Consider the following 18,999-nt stretch of genomic DNA (forward strand, 5'->3'; position numbering starts at 1 on the left):
GATACCTTGCCCAGAGCACTACCCATTGTGTCATCTTCCTGCCTTAATAATAATCACATTGGGTAAAGAGAACAATCCACAGTAGGAATTAGAATGGAGAATCAGAGTTGGAAAATCTAGCTTCTAGATGGCAGAGTAAAGGCAGGAACTCCCTGGGGCTCTCCCTTTAAATAATACCTTTTAATAATGACTGTAAAATGATGGAATGCACAAAAAGATGGAGTGAAGGGGCAGCTAAGTGGCACAGTGGATAGAGCACCAGCCCTAGAGTAAGCAGGATCTGAATTGATAATTACTAATTCCTAATTAATAATTACCAAATTATTAGTGTAAGGCCTCTTCAATATGTATGAAGGCTGTAATTGAGGCAATGACCGGTATATGAACTCACCATATGGAGTATGCCTTATGTGATTTGGCTGCATTTTTGACATCCCAGGAACTAGCCATCCCTGGGAAAGACAAAACAGGATTGGGAGGAACTGGCTATTCTCCCAATGCTGATATTTAATAAAAATAAACCTTACAGCCCCATAATGGCATTTCCTTAAAAAAATAACATATTGATTCAATCTATACCTGAAGCCAAAAGGGAATTGGATCCCATTCAACTTAGATGGCTCTGAGCCTTCTTTGTCTTCAAAGGTATAAAACTTGTAAGCCCCTTCTCCTCTTTGGAATCTCACCCATGGAGGAGAAGTCCTGCCTGTGATATTCGATCTCCCAATCAGAACTCAAGGGTTGATGAAAACTGGGGTTCCCCAACCTAACATCTCGATAGTTGGTGCTCCCTGAATTGGTGATGTTTTCTTTATCTTTCTCTTCTATTTTGATTATAGTATTAATAATCCTTTGTCTTTTATGTATTATCTGCTGTATTGGATGCTATTGTAAGCACTCCATTCCTTGTATTGTATAATTAAAATACTTTCATTTTTAACTGAGTGAGAGCGTCATTTGCAGGAACGAATCCTAACCTTAATGAAATCACAAAACATAAATTGACGTCACGAACAGGATTCATTGTGCAAATGCCTCTCTTTAAGAAAAGTACAGAAACCCCTGTCCCTGTCGAAGTACTGGGGTGGGAGGATGCCCCATTCTCTTCTTTAGCAAAGGTTTGGGCACAAAATACGAGTTCTTGTGAGGATTGGGGTAGCTGAGTAAGAAATGGCAAGCCACCCCAATTAACAGAATGTTTGTCAAATATTCCTGTGGAAAAAGGGAAAGAGATAACAGGTATATGTAGGAGAGGCTGGGCTTTATTAACGGCATATTGTAAAGTATGCCAAGAGCTAGATAGAAAGGAAGAAGAAAAAGTACAGCTGGAGAAAGAAGTAGCTGAGCTGCAAGGGCGAATGTCTATGTTACAGTGTCAAAATTTTATTCTAGATGATCAGGCCAGGAATTATCAGAATGTTGCAGTAAAAGCAGTGGTGCGAGTGGCACAATATAAATATAGGAATAGGAGAGGAAAGGTTAATAAAAAGAAGGTTCATGCTGTAATTGCTTCTGCTAATATGGATTGGGATCCTGATAACTGGGATGGTGATATTTGGGATGAAGATGAGGAAAGATGGGAGGAAATCATTGAAGGAGATATACCTGATGTAGGAGAAGAAGTAAGACCCATTGTTAGGAGAAGAAATGAGAAAGACGGAAATAACGCCTCCCCCAAATTTACTGAGATGGCTTAAGATTATTCACAACAAGAAATAACAGATTTGTTAAGTAGGTTTTCGCAGAGGCCAGGCGAATCTGCTATCTCTTGGTTTGTGAGACTGAGTGATGGAGGGGTAGGAGGAGTTTGGTTGGATTCCAAAGATTGCCTTAAGTTTTTAAGTTTGACTTCTAATCCTTTTGTTCAGCAGGCAATAAGAGATCATAGCCAAACTGCTGTAGGACAGCAGGAAGCTGGTACTAATATGCTGGCATTAGTGGCCTCTGGAATAAGTACTCAATACCCTGATACTTCCATGTGGCCAAATCCATCCCGTCCTTGGTATACATTAAGGATGGAATACAGAGATTGAAGGAGGACATTATGAAAACAGCTGTTTTGGTGGGGGAAGCAAATTCTTATACAGACACCCCTGTTATTGCCATGCATAGAGCCCCCGTAGTGAAAACTGCTCCTCCTGCTTATAAACATCTTATTTTAACTCTGTTGGTAGCCTCAACTGGGGAATCCCTTGGACAAGTTATTGATAAACTGTCTCAATTAGGAGACTTGGGAGAATTTTGGGATATAGGAGACCAGACATCTAAGGAGTGGGCAAAACCTAGAACAGGGTCCAATAATAGGGTGTCTAGGAAGGAAATGTTTAGTGCACTTTTAAAGGCAGGAGTTAAGAAAGAGGGAATTGATGGGATCACCACTTCAGACATGTTACAATTATATAAAAGAAAAGTGGGAAATAAAGTATCTGCTCTGAATGTTGCTCCTTCAGCCCCACCTGCCCCTTTGTATCCTTCATTAGATCATTTAAAAGGGGAATAGGATTATGGCCAAGCTTTGCGTGTCCACACGCTGCAGATGGATTACCAACCTCATGTCCCTTTAAAAATATTTTGGAAGAATGGTTCTGTTACCAAAACCCAAGCTTTGGTGGACACGGGGGCGGAGGCCACCCTAATTTATGGAAACCATACTAAATTCAGGAATGGAATTCCCATCACTATTTCAGGTTTAGGTGGACATGAGGTTAAAGCCAAACAACTGTCACTTTCTTTCCAAATAGGAACCTTCCCTAGAAAGGAATATAAGGTAGTAATAGTGCCTATTCCAGAATATATAATTGGAATTGATATTCTAAAAGGAATGACCCTACATTTACCTGATGGTCAGTATCAATTTGCCGTGAGATCATTCAAGATTGCAGTGATACTTGGAAAACTATTGATGACTCCAGTATCTGTTCCCTCTCCTACTTCACTAGTTAGTCAGAAACAATATAGAATACCAGGGGGAACTGAAGAAATTACTCAATTAAAGAAATGTACAGGCTTGGAACAATCCTGTCTGGCCAGTAAAGAAGTCAGATGGGTCATGGAGGATGACAGTGGATTATAGACAGCTAAAAGTTACCCCACCTTTATATGCAGCTGTACCAGATACTATTACTTTGATAGAAGCTGTACAAACACATCCTGGTTCATGGTATGCTGTAAATAGATTTAGCAAATGCCTTTTTTATCATTCCCATTAACCCTGAACAATGGGACCAGTTTGCTTTTACTTGGCAAGGCAGACAATATACTTTTATCAGACTTCCCCAAGGGTATCTACATAGTCCCACTATTTGTCATCGCATTGTAGCTGAGCATTTAGATGAACTTAAATGGTCTGATGTAAAGATAACTCACTACATTGATGATATTATGATACAAGCTGGTACAATGCAGAGTGTTGAGCAGAGATTAACTCAGTTTATAGAATATATGAAAAAGAAATGTTGGGAGATCAATCCTGATAAAATACAAGGGCCTGCTCAAACTGTAAAATTTTTAGGAATAATTTGGAATAAAGGTCATAGAGAAATACTGCCCAAGGCCCGACAAAAAATATTAGACTTTTTCCCTCCTCGAGATAAGAAAGAGGCACAAAAATTTATAGGATTATTTGGGTTTTCCCAAATTTGGGTTTTCCCATATTCCTCATTTAGGCCAAATCTTACAGCCCCTTTATAAAATAACTAGGGAAAAAGTATGAATTTGAATGGGGAGAAAAAGAAACCAAGGCTTTTGAAGAAGCTAAGGCAACAATTCAAACTGCTTTGGATTTGTGGCCTGTGAAAGAGGGGACAGCGGAATTACAGGTATCTGTTTTAAATGGATATGCTGATTGGAGTTTATGGCAGAAGCAACAATAAAGAAATGTCCCTCTAGGATTTTGGTCTAGAAAATTACCACCTGCAGGTCAAAATTATACACCTTTTGAACAACAGTTATTAGCTGCATATTGGGCTTTAGTGGAAACAGAACATTTGACATTAAATCATGATGTTATCTTAAGACCTGCGATACCAATCATGGGATGGATTCTAGGGACCCCTGCCTCCCATAAAATTGGACATGCCCAGGAGTCTTCTATTATTAAATGGAAATGGTACTTACAAAACAGAGTAAAGACTGGGAGGCAGGGAGTGTCGGCTTTGCATGAAAAAGTACTAGAGTTACCTGCTCAACAAGAAAATTTGGAAAAACCCAAAATATATGTACAGTCTCCAGTTTCTTGGAATCAGGGGTATGATACTTTAACTGAGGAACAAAAGAATCATACCTGGTTTACTGATGGTTCTGCCAAATATATCGGTTCTAAGAGATACTAGAAAGCAGTAGCTTATAATCCAAAGGGAAATATTATTCTGGAAACTAAGGGAGAGGGTCAAAGTAGCCAATGGGCTGAACTTATGGAGGCACATCAAGCCCTGCAACATGAGGAAGGGGGCCAATGTCATCTGTTCACCGATTCATGGGCAGTGGCTAATGGTTTGGTGGTATGGATGCCTATGCGGAAAGAACATAATGGGAAAATGAGGGACAAAGAAGTTTGGGGTAAGAAGCTATGGCAACAAATTTGGGACTGGTGCCAGAAAACTAACGTATCTGTGTTTCATGTAGATGCGTATGTGAAAACAGATTCTGTGGAACATGAGTATAATGCTCAAGGAGATGAACTGGCTAAGACAGAAGGGAAGACACTACAAGTAAAATCTACAAAGGAAGATGATTTAGTTCTGGGAAAATGGATCCACTCTACTGCAGGACACCTTGGTGCACTTGCCTCTTACGGGTGGGCATTGGGTAGAGGAATTAATTTACCTCTTGACATTTTTAAACAAATTACCCAAGAATGTTCTCAATGTCAACTCTTCAGTCAGCTCCCTCTTCCAAGGAAGGTGACTGGAGAACTAGCTCGAGGAAATTTGCCTGCTCAAATTTGGCAAATTGACTACATAGGCTCATTACCTGTGAGCCAAGGGTGCCAATATGCCTGTACCTATTCTGGAATATTAATTGCATGCCCATACAAAAGAGCTACTCAAAATAATACATGTAAAACTTTAGATATTATTTCAGTATATTATGGTACCCCTATGAAAATTCAGAGTGATAATGGGACCCACTTTAAAGGAAAGGAAATTGAAACCTATTGTAATTATTATAATATTGAATGGATCTATCATATCCCATATTACCCACAAACAGCTGGACTAATAGAAAGAATGAATGGTTTACTTAAGGAAAAATTAAGAAAACTAAGTGATAATAATAGCTTGAGTAAATGGAAGGAAAATCTTTTTGAAGCCCTCAAACAATTAAATAATAGACCACTGGCTGATGGAGAGAGTACTCCTTTATCCCGAAAGATGACACCTAATTTACAAATAAGGAGACTGTCAAATATTTCCACCATACAATGGTGGAAATTTCATGATAATGCTAGGGAACCTTGGAGAACCTCACTTGGGTCAGCAGGCTATGATCTATATGTAATACATGATGTGGAAATAAAACCTCAAGGCCAATTGTTATGTAATACTGGTATTGGAGTTAAATTACCTACTGGGTATTATAGTCAGCTGTTCTCTAGATCCAGCTTGGCCAATAAGGCACAAGTACATGTACTGTGAGGAGTAATAGATAATGATTATAGAGGAATAAATTAAAGTTTGTCTACATAATTCCCATGTGTCTGAAATCTACTCCTGTAAAACTGGGGAGAGGATATGTCAAATGGTTATATTACCACATTTTATTGGACAATGGACAGAAAAAACCCAATCCCCTGATAAGACTACTAGAGGGGATCAAGGATTTGGAAGCTTGGATGAAATGCGATGGGTAGCTGAGAAGGTAATCCCAGGAACTAAAGTATGGATAAAAAGACACCCTACAGACACTCCTAGGCCAGCTGAATTAATAGCCCAAGGGAATAATAATACTGCCATTGTATGTTATCCTGGAGATGATACTTGGTATTATGTACCTCTAACTTAAATGTTTTTACTAAATTAAGTGTTTTGTAGTTCTTACACGTTGCTGTTGGATTGTCTGGACTTGGACTCCAGGAGCCAGGTTGAGATTCTCCGGGAACAAGATCCAACTGAAGTGGTGGTCATTTATTGTTCCTTCACAACAGGGAAATTACACCTGCCCTGCACTCACCTTTTGTAACATTGCTAATCGGACTATCACTAGTGCTTCATTTTATCAGACTCCTTCCTCCTATATCCTGAAAGGGCCTTCTTCTGTGAACTTAAGTTTTACTATCTCCTGGTTAGTTAACATTTCATCTTGTGTTACTACTCTTCCCTTCGCATCCCCGGCATTGCAGTATAACCAATTAGAGGAAAAATGTCCATATCTGATAGAGCAAGAGTTGGTTAAAAATTGTATCACATGGAATATAAACAATTCTACCCATAATGTGAAAATTTCCCTTAATAACCAGTATTTAATTTGTTCTAATGCTTCTGAAATAACCAATCGCAGTGCCTGGATACAATATCTATTATTATTATTATCCAAAACACCACCCACCAATCATCCTCCATCTATTGTTCGTGTCCCAAAATCATGTGTTAATACCTCTATCTCTCAGCATAAAATTGTACTTCATTATAAGGTGTCTTTTCCACCTTTATTGCCCTGTAATAAATTTAAAAGAGCCTGGTATGATACCGTACTTGGCGGAGCTGGAACTGGTTTGGGTATAGTAAATTCTATCGATCTTGAGACCTTGGCCAGCAGACTGCGCAGTGCTGGGCAGGATGTGTATCAAGATTTAACAGTTAATGCTAATTGGTTGCCCATGACGATCCAGCCGCACCAAAATACATTAAGATATCAAGGCCAATTTTTGCAAGTGTTTAATGACAGTGTGTTAGCCAATTTTAAGTTTGATGATAATGTCACTAGACTGTTTAAATGGACCAAATGTTCTTTGCAAAACATGTACACTTTAATACAAAAAGAGAATGCTCAGAGGTTGTTACAAGTAGGAGATACCCATATTTGGGACAGTGTACTCCCTAGAATGGTTAAATATTGGAAACAAAACAAACCTGAACAAGCTCGATGTACTCCCTTTGGTGTAGTGGGACTGTAGTATATTATCAAGTCCATATGTGGAAAATTATGTGTCAATTCCATGTGACTCCTTTTGTGCTACATGATCATTTTGTTTTGCCACATGTACATAACAACTATGTAGATCAAGACAATGTAACTCATACTTTCCAGGACTGCACTTTTACTAACCAAAGTATTGTGTGTGGGATGATGACCCTGCCTTCTCTCACACTCCTCTAACCTATGTGACTTAAATGTATATCCTCTTTCTAACTTTTCAATGTTATATGAAGTATCTTCCCAATACATCTGTTTACCCTCTAATAATAGTACTGATTTAGCCTCTGTCTCACAAAAACCTCCCTTTTCTGGATATCTTCTTAATGTTTCTTTCTTACACTGGCAGGGTGAAGATTTTTACTTTTCCCCTGATACAGATGTTGTTAGGAATTTGACTTGGGTACACAAATTGTTACCTCTTCCCTATACTTCTTTATCTCTACAACCTTTAATTGCTATTCTTGATCAATCCCATGTCCTAAAGAAACTATTAGAGTCCAACCAGCGTGCTTTGAATGAACATCGAATACAGACTCATACTTGCAGGACATGTAATCGAGGCTTCTCATTTAGTAACTTCTGATACTAATCATCATTGGTATGATTTCTTGTTTAAATCGAAAACTGCTACCAAATATTTTAACAGCTTAGCTATTCCTATATTACTATTATTGGTTTTCTTATTATTATGCATTTGTAATTGTTATATGTATACCAGAATGAAATAAATTTATAATCAATTTACTCCTGTAGTCCCATCTTCATACATCTCTCGAGGCCTTAAGGCCAAGTGAATTGATAATTACTAATTCCTAATTAATAATTACCAAATTATTAGTGTAAGGCCTCTTCAATATGTATGAAGGCTGTAATTGAGGCAACTCACCATTTGGAGTATGCCTTATGTGATTTGGCTGTATTTCTGACATCCCAGGAACTAGCCATCCCTGGGAAAGACAAAACAGGATTGGGAGGAACTGGCTATTCTCCCAATGCTGATATTTAATAAAAATAAACCTTACAGCCCCATAATGGCATTTCCTTAAAAAAATAACATATTGATTCAATCTATACCTGAAGCCAAAAGGGAATTGGATCCCATTCAACTTAGATGGCTCTGAGCCTTCTTTGTCTTCAAAGGTATAAAACTTGTAAGCCCCTTCTCCTCTTTGGAATCTCACCCATGGAGGAGAAGTCCTGCCTGTGATATTCGATCTCCCAATCAGAACTCAAGAGTTGATGAAAACTGGGGTTCCCCAACCTAACATCTCGATAGTTGGTGCTCCCCGAATTGGTGATGTTTTCTTTATCTTTTTCTTCTATTTTGATTATAGTATTAATAATCCTTTGTCTTTTATGTATTATCTGATGTATTGGATGCTATTGTAAGCAATCTATTCCTTGTATTGTATAATTAAAATACTTTCATTTTTAACTGAGTGAGAGCATCATTTTCAGGAACAAATCCAAACCTTAATAAAATCACAAAACAGGATCTGAGTTCAAATGTGACCTCAGACACTTAATAATTACCTAGCACAGGAAAGTCACTTAGCCCCATAGTCTTGCGAACAAAAAATAACCAAACAAAAAAGATGGAGAGAAAAAATTTTTCTGCTGAAGACAACTTAGGAGGTTGGTAGGTAAGCCTATTGCACCAGAAAGGCGTTAAGCATGCCAAGACCAGGCCTTGAGACACACTGAACAGCAGCAGCATGAGCTGCCAGAATTCTCAGCCTATCAGGGCATCAAACAAGTTTAGAACATTACAGGGTCTCTTTGCTAGCAGGTCTCTGGGGTTTTTCCCAAACTGGGACCCAGGGTACAATCCTGGGGGGCAGGACCAGGGGAAAGAGAGGAGGAAATATCACAGCTTGGATCATAACACCTTGGAAAACCTGAAAACAGGCAGGTTCCAGAAACAGCTTTGAAAGCAGCTGCAAAAAACCAGAGAAGCTTCACATCCCACCCTAGAGGCAGAGCCCTACCTTAGCAAAGGGTCAGTAAGCATAAATACAAGCAGACAAGCAACTTCCCCACGGGGCAAGGAATGTAGAAACCACACACAGGTGAGGGCTTCAGATAGCTTCTGGAGACAGCATTTTGGTTGAAATACCTTGACAAAGGAAGTCTGCAGAGAAGTATCACTAACCCATGAACCATTGTCCCAAGCTGTAAGCATGTATTATGATGTTGTTTTTAATTCATCAGAATCATGAGAGGTAAAATAAAGATGAATGTGGCACCTGGAGAACCTCATCTGCCTGCTATCAGGGACATTCTTAGTCTCAGGGGAAAGATATACAGGGATCTGCTTCAGGCAAGGGAGGAAAAGGTTCCTCATAGGACTATGCCATTCTTCAAAGCAAAGCTGCTCTAAAAGATATTTTGCTTCTATGAGCCCAAGCTTCATTCCAGCAAAGAAAACATTCCCTTATCACTTAAAAAAAAGTCAGCAAAACACCCTAGCTGGGGATGTGAGATATTGGATGTGTCTTTAGGAAGTTCAAGTTCATACTGCATCTGACACTGGGTGGACAAGTCTGGACAATTCACATAACCTCACAGTCTCAGTTTCCTCATCTGTAAGACAATACTAATATATCCTATATTCATATAATATTAACAATTAAGTAGCATTTCTCTAATATTATAAGTCTTATAAATCACTTTGATAATAAAAGTTAACATTGATTTAGTTTCATTTGAGTCTCATAATAAACAAGGGAGTCGAGTTCCATTATTATCTTTCTTTTAAAGGTGAAGAAACTGAGGTACCTTAGTCTGGTTTAGAACTCAGCTCTTCACTACACTAGGAACAGGGTTTTAGACCTTATTTCACTTGTCTAATTTTAGTGACATGTACGTATTTTATGCACTTAAAATATGCTTCTGGAGCAGCTAGGTGACTCAGTGGATAGAGCACCGGCCCTGGAGACAGGAGGATGTGAGTTTAAATCTGGTCTCAAACACTTAATAATTACCTAGCTGTGTTATCTTGGGCAAGTCACTTAACCTATTGCCTTGCAAAAACAAAAACAAGAATCTGAGATGTGGCTGATGAGTATTACTGGCCTGCTAAGGAGTCTGTGACACATCTTTGAAGAAGGGCTCCTAAATCCTCTGAAGCAATAAATCCTAAATGATTCTCTATATTCAGTATTCCCAATCATCTCTAAGAGATTTCCAACAGAATATTCATCATTTCCAAAATAGAACTTATATGGTCTTAGATCTTCTCACCTTTTTTCCACTTTTGTATTGAAAGAACTTGCCGGTTCCCTTCCACTCAAGTTCCTTAACTCCTAGTTATAATTCCCTCCCTTCATTCTCATTCCCAATCAAATCAGTTTTCAGAAATTATCAATTTTAACTGTATCTCTTCTGTTTCTTGTTTTCTAGATGCATAGAGCTTCCACCATAATGTATGCAGTCTTTTAATCTCAACTGTACTATTTCAAGAATTATTTCTATACTCTCCCAGTTGGCTTTCTGACCTGAAGTCTCTTCTTTGCTCAATCTATTCTCCACACAGCAGTCAAATTATATTTCTAAATCATCGATTTGGTTATTATCTTGGTCAAGAATGCCTCCTTAAGGCCTTTAGAATAGTTTTTGAAATCTTCTGATATATGAAGCTTTATATACACTGAATCAAAAATCTTTATAGCAAAGACTCTGTGACTCACTCTTCCAATGGGGGCAAGGTTGAGTCTCCAGAGCTTAGTGCTCCTCCTTCACTCAGGATGTTTTAAGGAGGAGGAGGAGGTGGCAGGGGATTTTGGAGTGTGAGAATTTATTTGCCTTCATCATAGTGCCACTCCCATGATTATCAGCTCATAGACGTTTGTCAACCAGAAATAATTGCCCTGTAGGGTGGTATACTAAGTGTGGTCAAAAACACACTTAAAAGTCTGTGATGCTTTCTCCACAGGCACATGTGTAGGTCAAGAGAAATTAATCACAAGTTCTGAGTGCATATATGGACGAGGGGATAACTCACAGATCTCTCCTGAAATCATTTTTCTGGAGTCCTCAAGGTGTTTCTCCTCAGGTAAACTGTGGCTTTCCACTGATCTTCCCACGGAGTCCTGAAGTGGTCTTTCCCCCAGTAAATCAACATTATCTTTGATCATGAGTATGATGATGCTGTCAGTAGTCACTGTGGTCCTGGAGACACTCCTTAACTGTCGAGGTTTGAGTTGTTGTAATCCCTGAACCTCACAAATTCCTTTTCCTTTGGGGAGACAGAGGTAAAGATTGCCTCAAACCCACATCAATATAGGGCCCTGTCAGGAGACTCACTAGAATTTCTCTCTGATCTATGCTGCCAAACAATGGAATGTTTCCAAACTGGCTTGCTATTTTCCGTAAAATCCATAGGACAAACTCTAATTTGCTTCAGCCAGGTACATTATTTTCCTATTACACTCGATTAACATTCTTTTGAGTGACCTATTATTTAAATAAGGACACCTGGGCCTCATTCACATTTAGATCACATTTGTGATTGAGTGAAGAAATGGAGAAACACAGGTGACTAATTCTTACAGGTCATGCAAGGTTCATGTCACAATCCTTTCCCAAGGGAACTGGATTTTTTCCTAATATTTCTGGCCAATTTGCCATAATTAATTGTTGAAGTATTCTGTATTTATGAATCAATGATGGTTGACACATTTAACATAATTATTTGACATGCAAGACAATATTAAAGTTCTATCATCCTTCAGTGTTATATTTCTATTCCATCTTCATATCATTGCTATTTTCTGCAGTTCTCAGGTATTCTTTCTTTTTTACTTTATTCAATTAATTTTCCCTCTTTCATTGAACCTAGCAAGGTTCAATATCTCACAGACACCCCCAATTCTAATTCTGTCATTGGTTCTAATATTATTTCAAAGAATTTCTATTCTGCAGAGTTACCTAACATCCTCCACCAAAATATCTCCAGTTTTTTTGTCCCATACTCTAAGATTTATTCATTAAAAACTCAAATTTCTATCATTGATATTTTGACATTTTCATATGATTGCTTTTCATTGAAAAATTATTCTACATTCTACATTCTACATTCATTGAAAAATTGTTCTACATTCATTTCAGCAGGACCTCTGTAGGCATTTTCTAGCATGTCCAATTTACCTAACAAGGAGGCATGCTTCTTCTCCCCTACTATTTTGACTGTGCATCTGAATCAATGTATACTGTTCAAGCATCCAGATTGTTTTCATCTTTGGCTTTCCAGGATCCTCGAGCCTGTGACTGCTTACAAAAGGAAAAGAAGACATGCAGTTTATGCATAATATGAACCCCATCAGCTGAGCTGGAAAGGGGGGGGCCTCTCTCCCCACTCTCCCTTTTAAGCTCCATGAGTGGATTCTATTTTGTCCTTTGTTCCAGGAGTTGAGGGGGATCCTCATTGGATTCAGGAATTGGAATCATGGTCTCTTTGGAGCCAGGATTCCAAGAGGATGGTAAAGCTGGCATGTTAGGGAAACCCTAAGACCTAACCATCCTTGAACCCAAAACTAAGTGGGATGGAGATTCCATAAACTGGGAGAGTATATTTGTATCAATAGGTTCCATACCTTTGAAGTCAAGACTCCTTTTTAAGCTAAGCTGACTGGGGAGCAGGAGACAGAAGCCCAGAACTTGAGGAAACTGAATTGTGATCACAGGGGGCAATGGCAGATAGCACAGAAACAGTAGGCTTTGAGAACAACCCTGGAGAGCCCTGGAGAACCCTGGGACAATAGGAAGATTCATCACACCAACATCCAAGGCAGTAGGAGGCCAAGGTACTTAGGGTTATATTCACAAAACTGGTTCTTAGACCTTTCTCTTCCGTAAGAAATTTATATTCTATTTTCTTTATTGCAAAATACTTCATCATTGAGATGATTATTTTTTTCTAATTATGAATATCTTTCCTTGTAAGACTCTCATGTCACTACTAATGTGCCTATGGTACGTTTGCTATAATTTCATAATTTAAATATTTTTCAGTTATCCATTTTTGAAGGGCCAACTTTTGGGTGCCCCTTTCATAATCGCTGTGCCCTTGTTTTACTTCTTATGATCCATCAGGTTTAAATGCAATCATTGGCTATTAAAGGATTAAACCTGATAGGTTTCTGAAACCACTATCACTGGGAGAATCTCAGAAAACAGTCTAGGTAGAACTCTCCACCAGATTTCTTGTCCTTCTCATTCCTGGTTCTACTTTCCACTTTCCTGGACCCCCTTTACCAATCTCTTACTTCTCCTGCCTATTGTCTATTTCCATTCTTACAATAGTATGTAGTGTTGGAAAAACAAACACATTGAAGCTCCCAATATCTTACAGCATTATCAATATCAAATCAAAATGAATACATGACTTCAATATAAAGAGATATTATAAGAAACTTTGAAGGACACAGAACGTATTAACCAGCAGTTATAAGAGATGGAGCTATGTAAGTTGTAGAATGAATTTCAATGACATTAAATTAAATGGGTTTCAGACAAATAATTTCAAGATCAGAAGTAAAGCAGAAAGTTGAGGGAAAATTCATTGGCAGTTGCTCAGAAAAAGGTTTCATCTGAAATAAAGAACTTTATAAAGAGTCATTCTATAATGGATTAAATGCTCAATGCAAATAAGCTGATTTCCAATAAGGAATTGAAAAACTATACAATCTTATGAAAAATGCTCCAAATATTCACTGGTTAGAAAAATGCAAATTAAAACACTCTTGAGCTGTCATTGTATACCTATTGTGTTGCTTTAAATGATGAAAGGGAAAAGGGACAAATGGTGCAGGGGATGTGGAATAATTGAAAAAAATAATTCACTATTGGTGGAGCTGTGAATTGATCCAACCATTTTGAAAGAGTAATCTGGAGTAATTTCCAAGGATTTATTAAACTACTTATATCCTTTGACTCAGCAACAATACTTTCAGGTCTGTTTCCTAAGATGATTAGGGAAAAAGGGTAAAAAACTCTTGTGGAATCAAATAACTGAAAAGCATAGGGATGCCTGTCAAATGAGGAATGGTTGAACAAGTTGTGGTATATGAATGAGATGGGACACTCCTGTGCTATAATGGTGACCATGAAGATTTTAGAAAAACATGGATAAACTTGAACAAAATGATGAAGAGCTAAAGGAGCAGAACCAAGATAATACTGTATACACTGAAACAATATTGTTTTAAGAAAAAATGCAGTGACTATTGTTTTTGGCAATGCTTATACTTTTTTCCATTAAAGCCTAACCTAAACAAATTTTCAATATGCAACTAAAACGTGTGATGCCTTACAGTCTGGCTGTCAGGAAAATAAAGCGGCATCTTTTTGTTTAGAAGAGGTGGAGGTCAGACTGAGATGAAAAGTTGCTTTGCCCATAATTTCTATAAAACCTAGAGCAGGGTCTTTCAATGGTCTTTCTATCTCTGTAGTGTGTGATGTCCTGCTCACATATAAAATGATAAAGGATATGAAAAGCACATTATAGATACAATAAAGAAGAAATGGGAAGGAGTGGCTAGGTGGCAAAATGGATAGAGTACTTCCCCTGAAGTCAGGAGTACCTGAGTTCAAATCCAGCCTCAGACATTTAATTACCTACCTGTATAGCCTTGGGCAAGCCACTTAACTCCATTGCCTTGCAAAACCTTAAAAAAAGGACAAAAAAAGAACGAAAAAGCTAAATGAGAGTTTTCAATATTCTGTGTAGTTGTCGTCTGGCTTTCTATTTTTTCTCCTAGCAAAAGGAAGGAGATAGTTTGGGTAGATATGTCTGTTGTCTTCACTGATGATGATTCCTTCTAACCTCAGGAAAGTTCTTCTCAATTCAATATAGTTCAAATTTAAAAACAGTAAGGGAACTGGAAGGAGTACAGAATGGCAATCTGACACTGTACTTAAAAGGTTAGTAAGCATTAAGTGACAATTGTCCATTGGCACTGCTGCTCTAAGGGCAGGGGACTGGAAAAATGAGAAATGAATAAATAGCCTCCTCCCTTAAGGAACTCAAAGATTAATGGCAGGGATACAACTCAAACCTTAAGTACAAAACACAGAATAAATCAGAGATAATAAAATAGAAGAGAACTTCCTGAATGAGAGACTACAAAAGCTTCTTGCAGAAGGTGGGATTTTAAAGATGCCAGAGAAGGCAGAAAATCAAGCTACAAAATGATGATATTGTGGACATTATTAATGTTGGAATTTTGGAAGTGTCAGAGAAAGAACCAGGAAGGAAGACAATGCCATTACATCAGAAGCAACATGAAGAGGGTTAAGTTACAAACATTCTGGAAAAATAGGAAAGGACTCTTAACATCCATTCTGTGCTGTGACCCTAGGCAAGATTTTTTTCTTAGCCTGTCTATAAAATGATGACAATTGTATACATCTTATGCAATACAAAAAATGAATAATCAAGTGCGAATATCTATGCATAACATGTACTCATTCATATCAACATTGTAAACATGTGATGTGCTCATATTTACACATATGAATACAGCTTTGTAAAGTGAATGGAAATGGAAACGCATTTCATTATCTTTGCAAAGAAAAACCTATGGATAATATTGTCATGACCCCATGGGGTATCAAAAAATTAGATATGACTGAATGACTAAGCAACAACAAAGACATTTAGATATAGAATTTAATTCTGTAATACCTTAACACACACTCATCGTCAATAAACACAAACTATTCATATCCACATGATAAACATATAGCTAAATCATCAGATTTTGGTCATCTATGTATATATGTGACACTTTCATTTCTGTTTATCATACACATATTTATTCAATAATCATTTATTAAGCACATGCCTTGTTTCAAGCCCTGCACTATGTGGTCAGGATATAAAGAAACATGACTATCACCTGGCTACTGACACCAGAAGTTAAAGACATCAAACTTATAAACCAAGTCAGATTTTTAAAATGCAATGACAAAACCTGCAAATTCATAAAGCAAAACAATAGAACCTAGTAAATGAATAAAAGCCATGATCAAGTGGATTTAAAGATACTGGATACAAATAAAATCACACTATTTTCACTATTTTAATTTGCTTTTAGATTTTTGCTTTTACCTTTTCAAGTTTTCCTTTTATTTTGATTCTTCTTTAACAATATGACTAATGTGAAAATATGTGTAACACAATTGTATAAATCCTATAAATTTGTCAGATTACTTACTCTCATAGTGGAAGGAAAGAAGAGTAGGAGAGAGAAAACTACAAAAATGAATGTTCAAAATTATCTATATAACACTGGATAAATACATTTTAAAAAAGAAAAAACATGCAAATTTAAAAATTACACAGAATAAAAACTCTCAAAATATAGAGATATAACAAAAGGAATGGAAACTGTGGGAGGGGACAAGGAAAATTAAATATCATGCATTTTATCATGTCAGCTACTAGAATTGTCAGGTGTTTCAGATAATCCATAGATGATGATATAGCTTTACTTATGAAAATAAAAATCATTATTTTCATTTCTATACTATTCAGGTGAACATTAGCCTTGAAAAAAAATTCTTGACCTTATGATCATTTCTATCAGTACTTAATTGCCAATAGATGTCACAAAAATACAAAGTGTTTAAAACATTTCTGTTCATGTCACATAAGTTCAGGAGGAAAACACCTTCTACATTTTCATCTTTAGAATAATATGTCTGGGACCTCAATGATGAGAGTACTGTGTCAGAAGCCAGAGTAGAATGGGTTCAGATGGATGTTTTTGCTTAGCAAAGATATGAACTTAGAAAGGCGCTTAACTTGTCTCCTAAGAATCATCACTGCAGTGTAGTTTGCTTTTTTACTGCAAATTTCCAGCGGCAGAGAACAGGGTTTTAAAATTTTTTTATATCTGGTTTTGAGAACTAGATCAACAAAATAAACTTTAGATTTGTGAAATACAACAAAGATGCTGAGTTCAACACCATGGCAATGAGGGAGCATCATTTTAATGAACATGAGATCAGCAAAGTAACCTCTCACTTTACAGATGAGGAAATTGAGGTCTAGAAAGATTACTACCCCATGTCACTTACCTGACAAATGTTGGAAACACTTTCTGAATCTTGATCTGCCAAGTCCAGACCTATTATTAATGTTCATGAATTTTATTCAATTGAATACAAGAGCCAAAGTTTCAAATACAAGTCATAAAAATGATTGTTTATTGACCCTCTTTTATGTATTATGCACATGCCTAGGGAAAACCTAGAGTAATCGCAATTTCATGGCATTTAAATTGAATGTCCAGTACAGCATCCCCACATATCTCTGGGACAATGTGAGCCTGTGCGTTAGTCATTTCTATGGATGAATACACAATGAAACTCAAGCTCCTCAGACTCATCTCTGAGGATCTTTCATCTTCTCTCCCCCCACCAAGGATCAATATCCAGAGGAAGAAACAGGACCCTCATTTGCTTTTCAGCTATACAGTTTGCTCCCAGATCAATGCTGCTAGGATCTCTCTTCAAGAGGGTCTCTGTATTAGGGTTGGCTAGATGGATGCTTCTCTAGTTAAGAAGGGTTAGCAGAGTAGCCAGGATCTCCTCCTCTGCCCTGTCTCTTTGTTCCGTACCTCAACCTGGCCCCTCATCCTGTCCCGCAAACTGTCCCTCGACCTGTCCCTCAAACTGTCCCTTGACCTGTCCCTCAAAACTGTCCCTCAAAACTGTCCCTCAAAACTGTCCCTCGACCTGTCCCTCAAACTGTCCCTCGACCTGTCCCTCAAACTGTCCCTCAAACTGTCCCTCAAAACTGTCCCTAGACCTGTCCCTCAAACTGTCCCTCAAAACTGTCCCTAGACCTGTCCCTCAAACTGTCCCTCAACCTGTCCCTAGACCTGTCCCTCGACCTGTCCCTAGACCTGTCCCTCAAAACTGTCCCTCGACCTGTCCCTCAAACTGTCCCTCAAAACTGTCCCTAGACCTGTCCCTCAAACTGTCCCTCGACCTGTCCCTAGACCTGTCCCTCGACCTGTCCCTAGACCTGTCCCTCAAAACTGTCCCTCGACCTGTCCCTCAAAACTGTCCCTCGACCTGTCCCTCAAAACTGTCCCTCGACCTGTCCCTCGACCTGTCCCTCAAACTGGCCCTCGACCTGTCCCTCAAACTGGCCCTCATCCTGTCCCTCAGACTGTCCCTCAAAACTGTCCCTCAAACTGTCCCTCGACCTGTCCCTCAAACTGTCCCTCAAACTGTCCCTCGACCTGTCCCTCAAACTGGCCCTCATCCTGTCCCTCAACCTGTCCCTCAAAACTGTCCCTCAAAACTGTCCCTCAAACTGTCCCTCAACCTGTCCCTCAACCTGTCCCTCAAAACTATCCCTCGACCTGTCCCTCATCCTGTCCTTCAAATTGTCCCTCAAAATGTCCCTCATCCTCTCCTTTGATCTGTCCTTTGACCTCTCCTTTGATCTGTCCTTTGACCTCTCCTTTGTCCTGTCCCAAATTCTTTCCTTTGTCTTCTTCCTCTTCCTCCTCCTCCTCCTCTTCTTCTTCTAATCTATTCCCTTGGTCCTTTTACCTAGAAAATGAAAAAAGTAGATTATAAAAATAAACCACTTCAAAGTCTTCAGATCAATTCTGATCCCTCTAAGTCTCCTCTCCATAGGCCCCAGTGAACTGGCAGTGGTTTCAAGTCATTACCTCCCTCTAAGCCAGGGCTAAAATCTACCTTGAGCTCGTTGGAAGGAGTGTGTTCTGAAGCTCTAAAGCCTTGCCCTATTTATTTTGAGATTCAATTCTGTTGAGAAGATTTTGGACCCCAAAACATTTGGGTGTGAATCTAGTTATATAAGAATGGGTGAGGGCATGT

At 38.3% G+C, this 18,999-nt stretch overlaps 1 protein-coding gene and 1 long non-coding RNA gene across 5 annotated transcripts in view; one reads left to right on the forward strand and one right to left on the reverse strand.

The window, feature by feature from the left end:
* LOC141512292 (uncharacterized) overlaps window positions 1-18,999 on the reverse strand; it is a 122,623-nt gene that overhangs the window by 40,348 nt on the left and 63,276 nt on the right. For all 4 annotated transcript variants that reach the window (XR_012475437.1, XR_012475439.1, XR_012475436.1 and 1 more), the window contains one exon: window positions 17,830-18,708. This is a non-coding gene — a long non-coding RNA (uncharacterized LOC141512292). The remainder of the gene's footprint in view (window positions 1-17,829; window positions 18,709-18,999) is intronic.
* On the forward strand, window positions 443-9,840 carry LOC141512291 (uncharacterized). The gene is made up of 3 exons (XM_074221095.1): window positions 443-799; window positions 4,624-4,795; window positions 6,023-9,840. The coding sequence occupies exons 2-3, from the start codon at window positions 4,748-4,750 to the stop codon at window positions 7,112-7,114; spliced, it is 1,140 nt and encodes a 379-aa protein (XP_074077196.1). The 5' UTR covers window positions 443-799; window positions 4,624-4,747; the 3' UTR covers window positions 7,115-9,840.

This window comes from Macrotis lagotis, chromosome 2 (genome assembly GCF_037893015.1).
Source record: "Macrotis lagotis isolate mMagLag1 chromosome 2, bilby.v1.9.chrom.fasta, whole genome shotgun sequence".
Taxonomy (NCBI): Eukaryota; Metazoa; Chordata; class Mammalia; order Peramelemorphia; family Peramelidae; genus Macrotis; species Macrotis lagotis.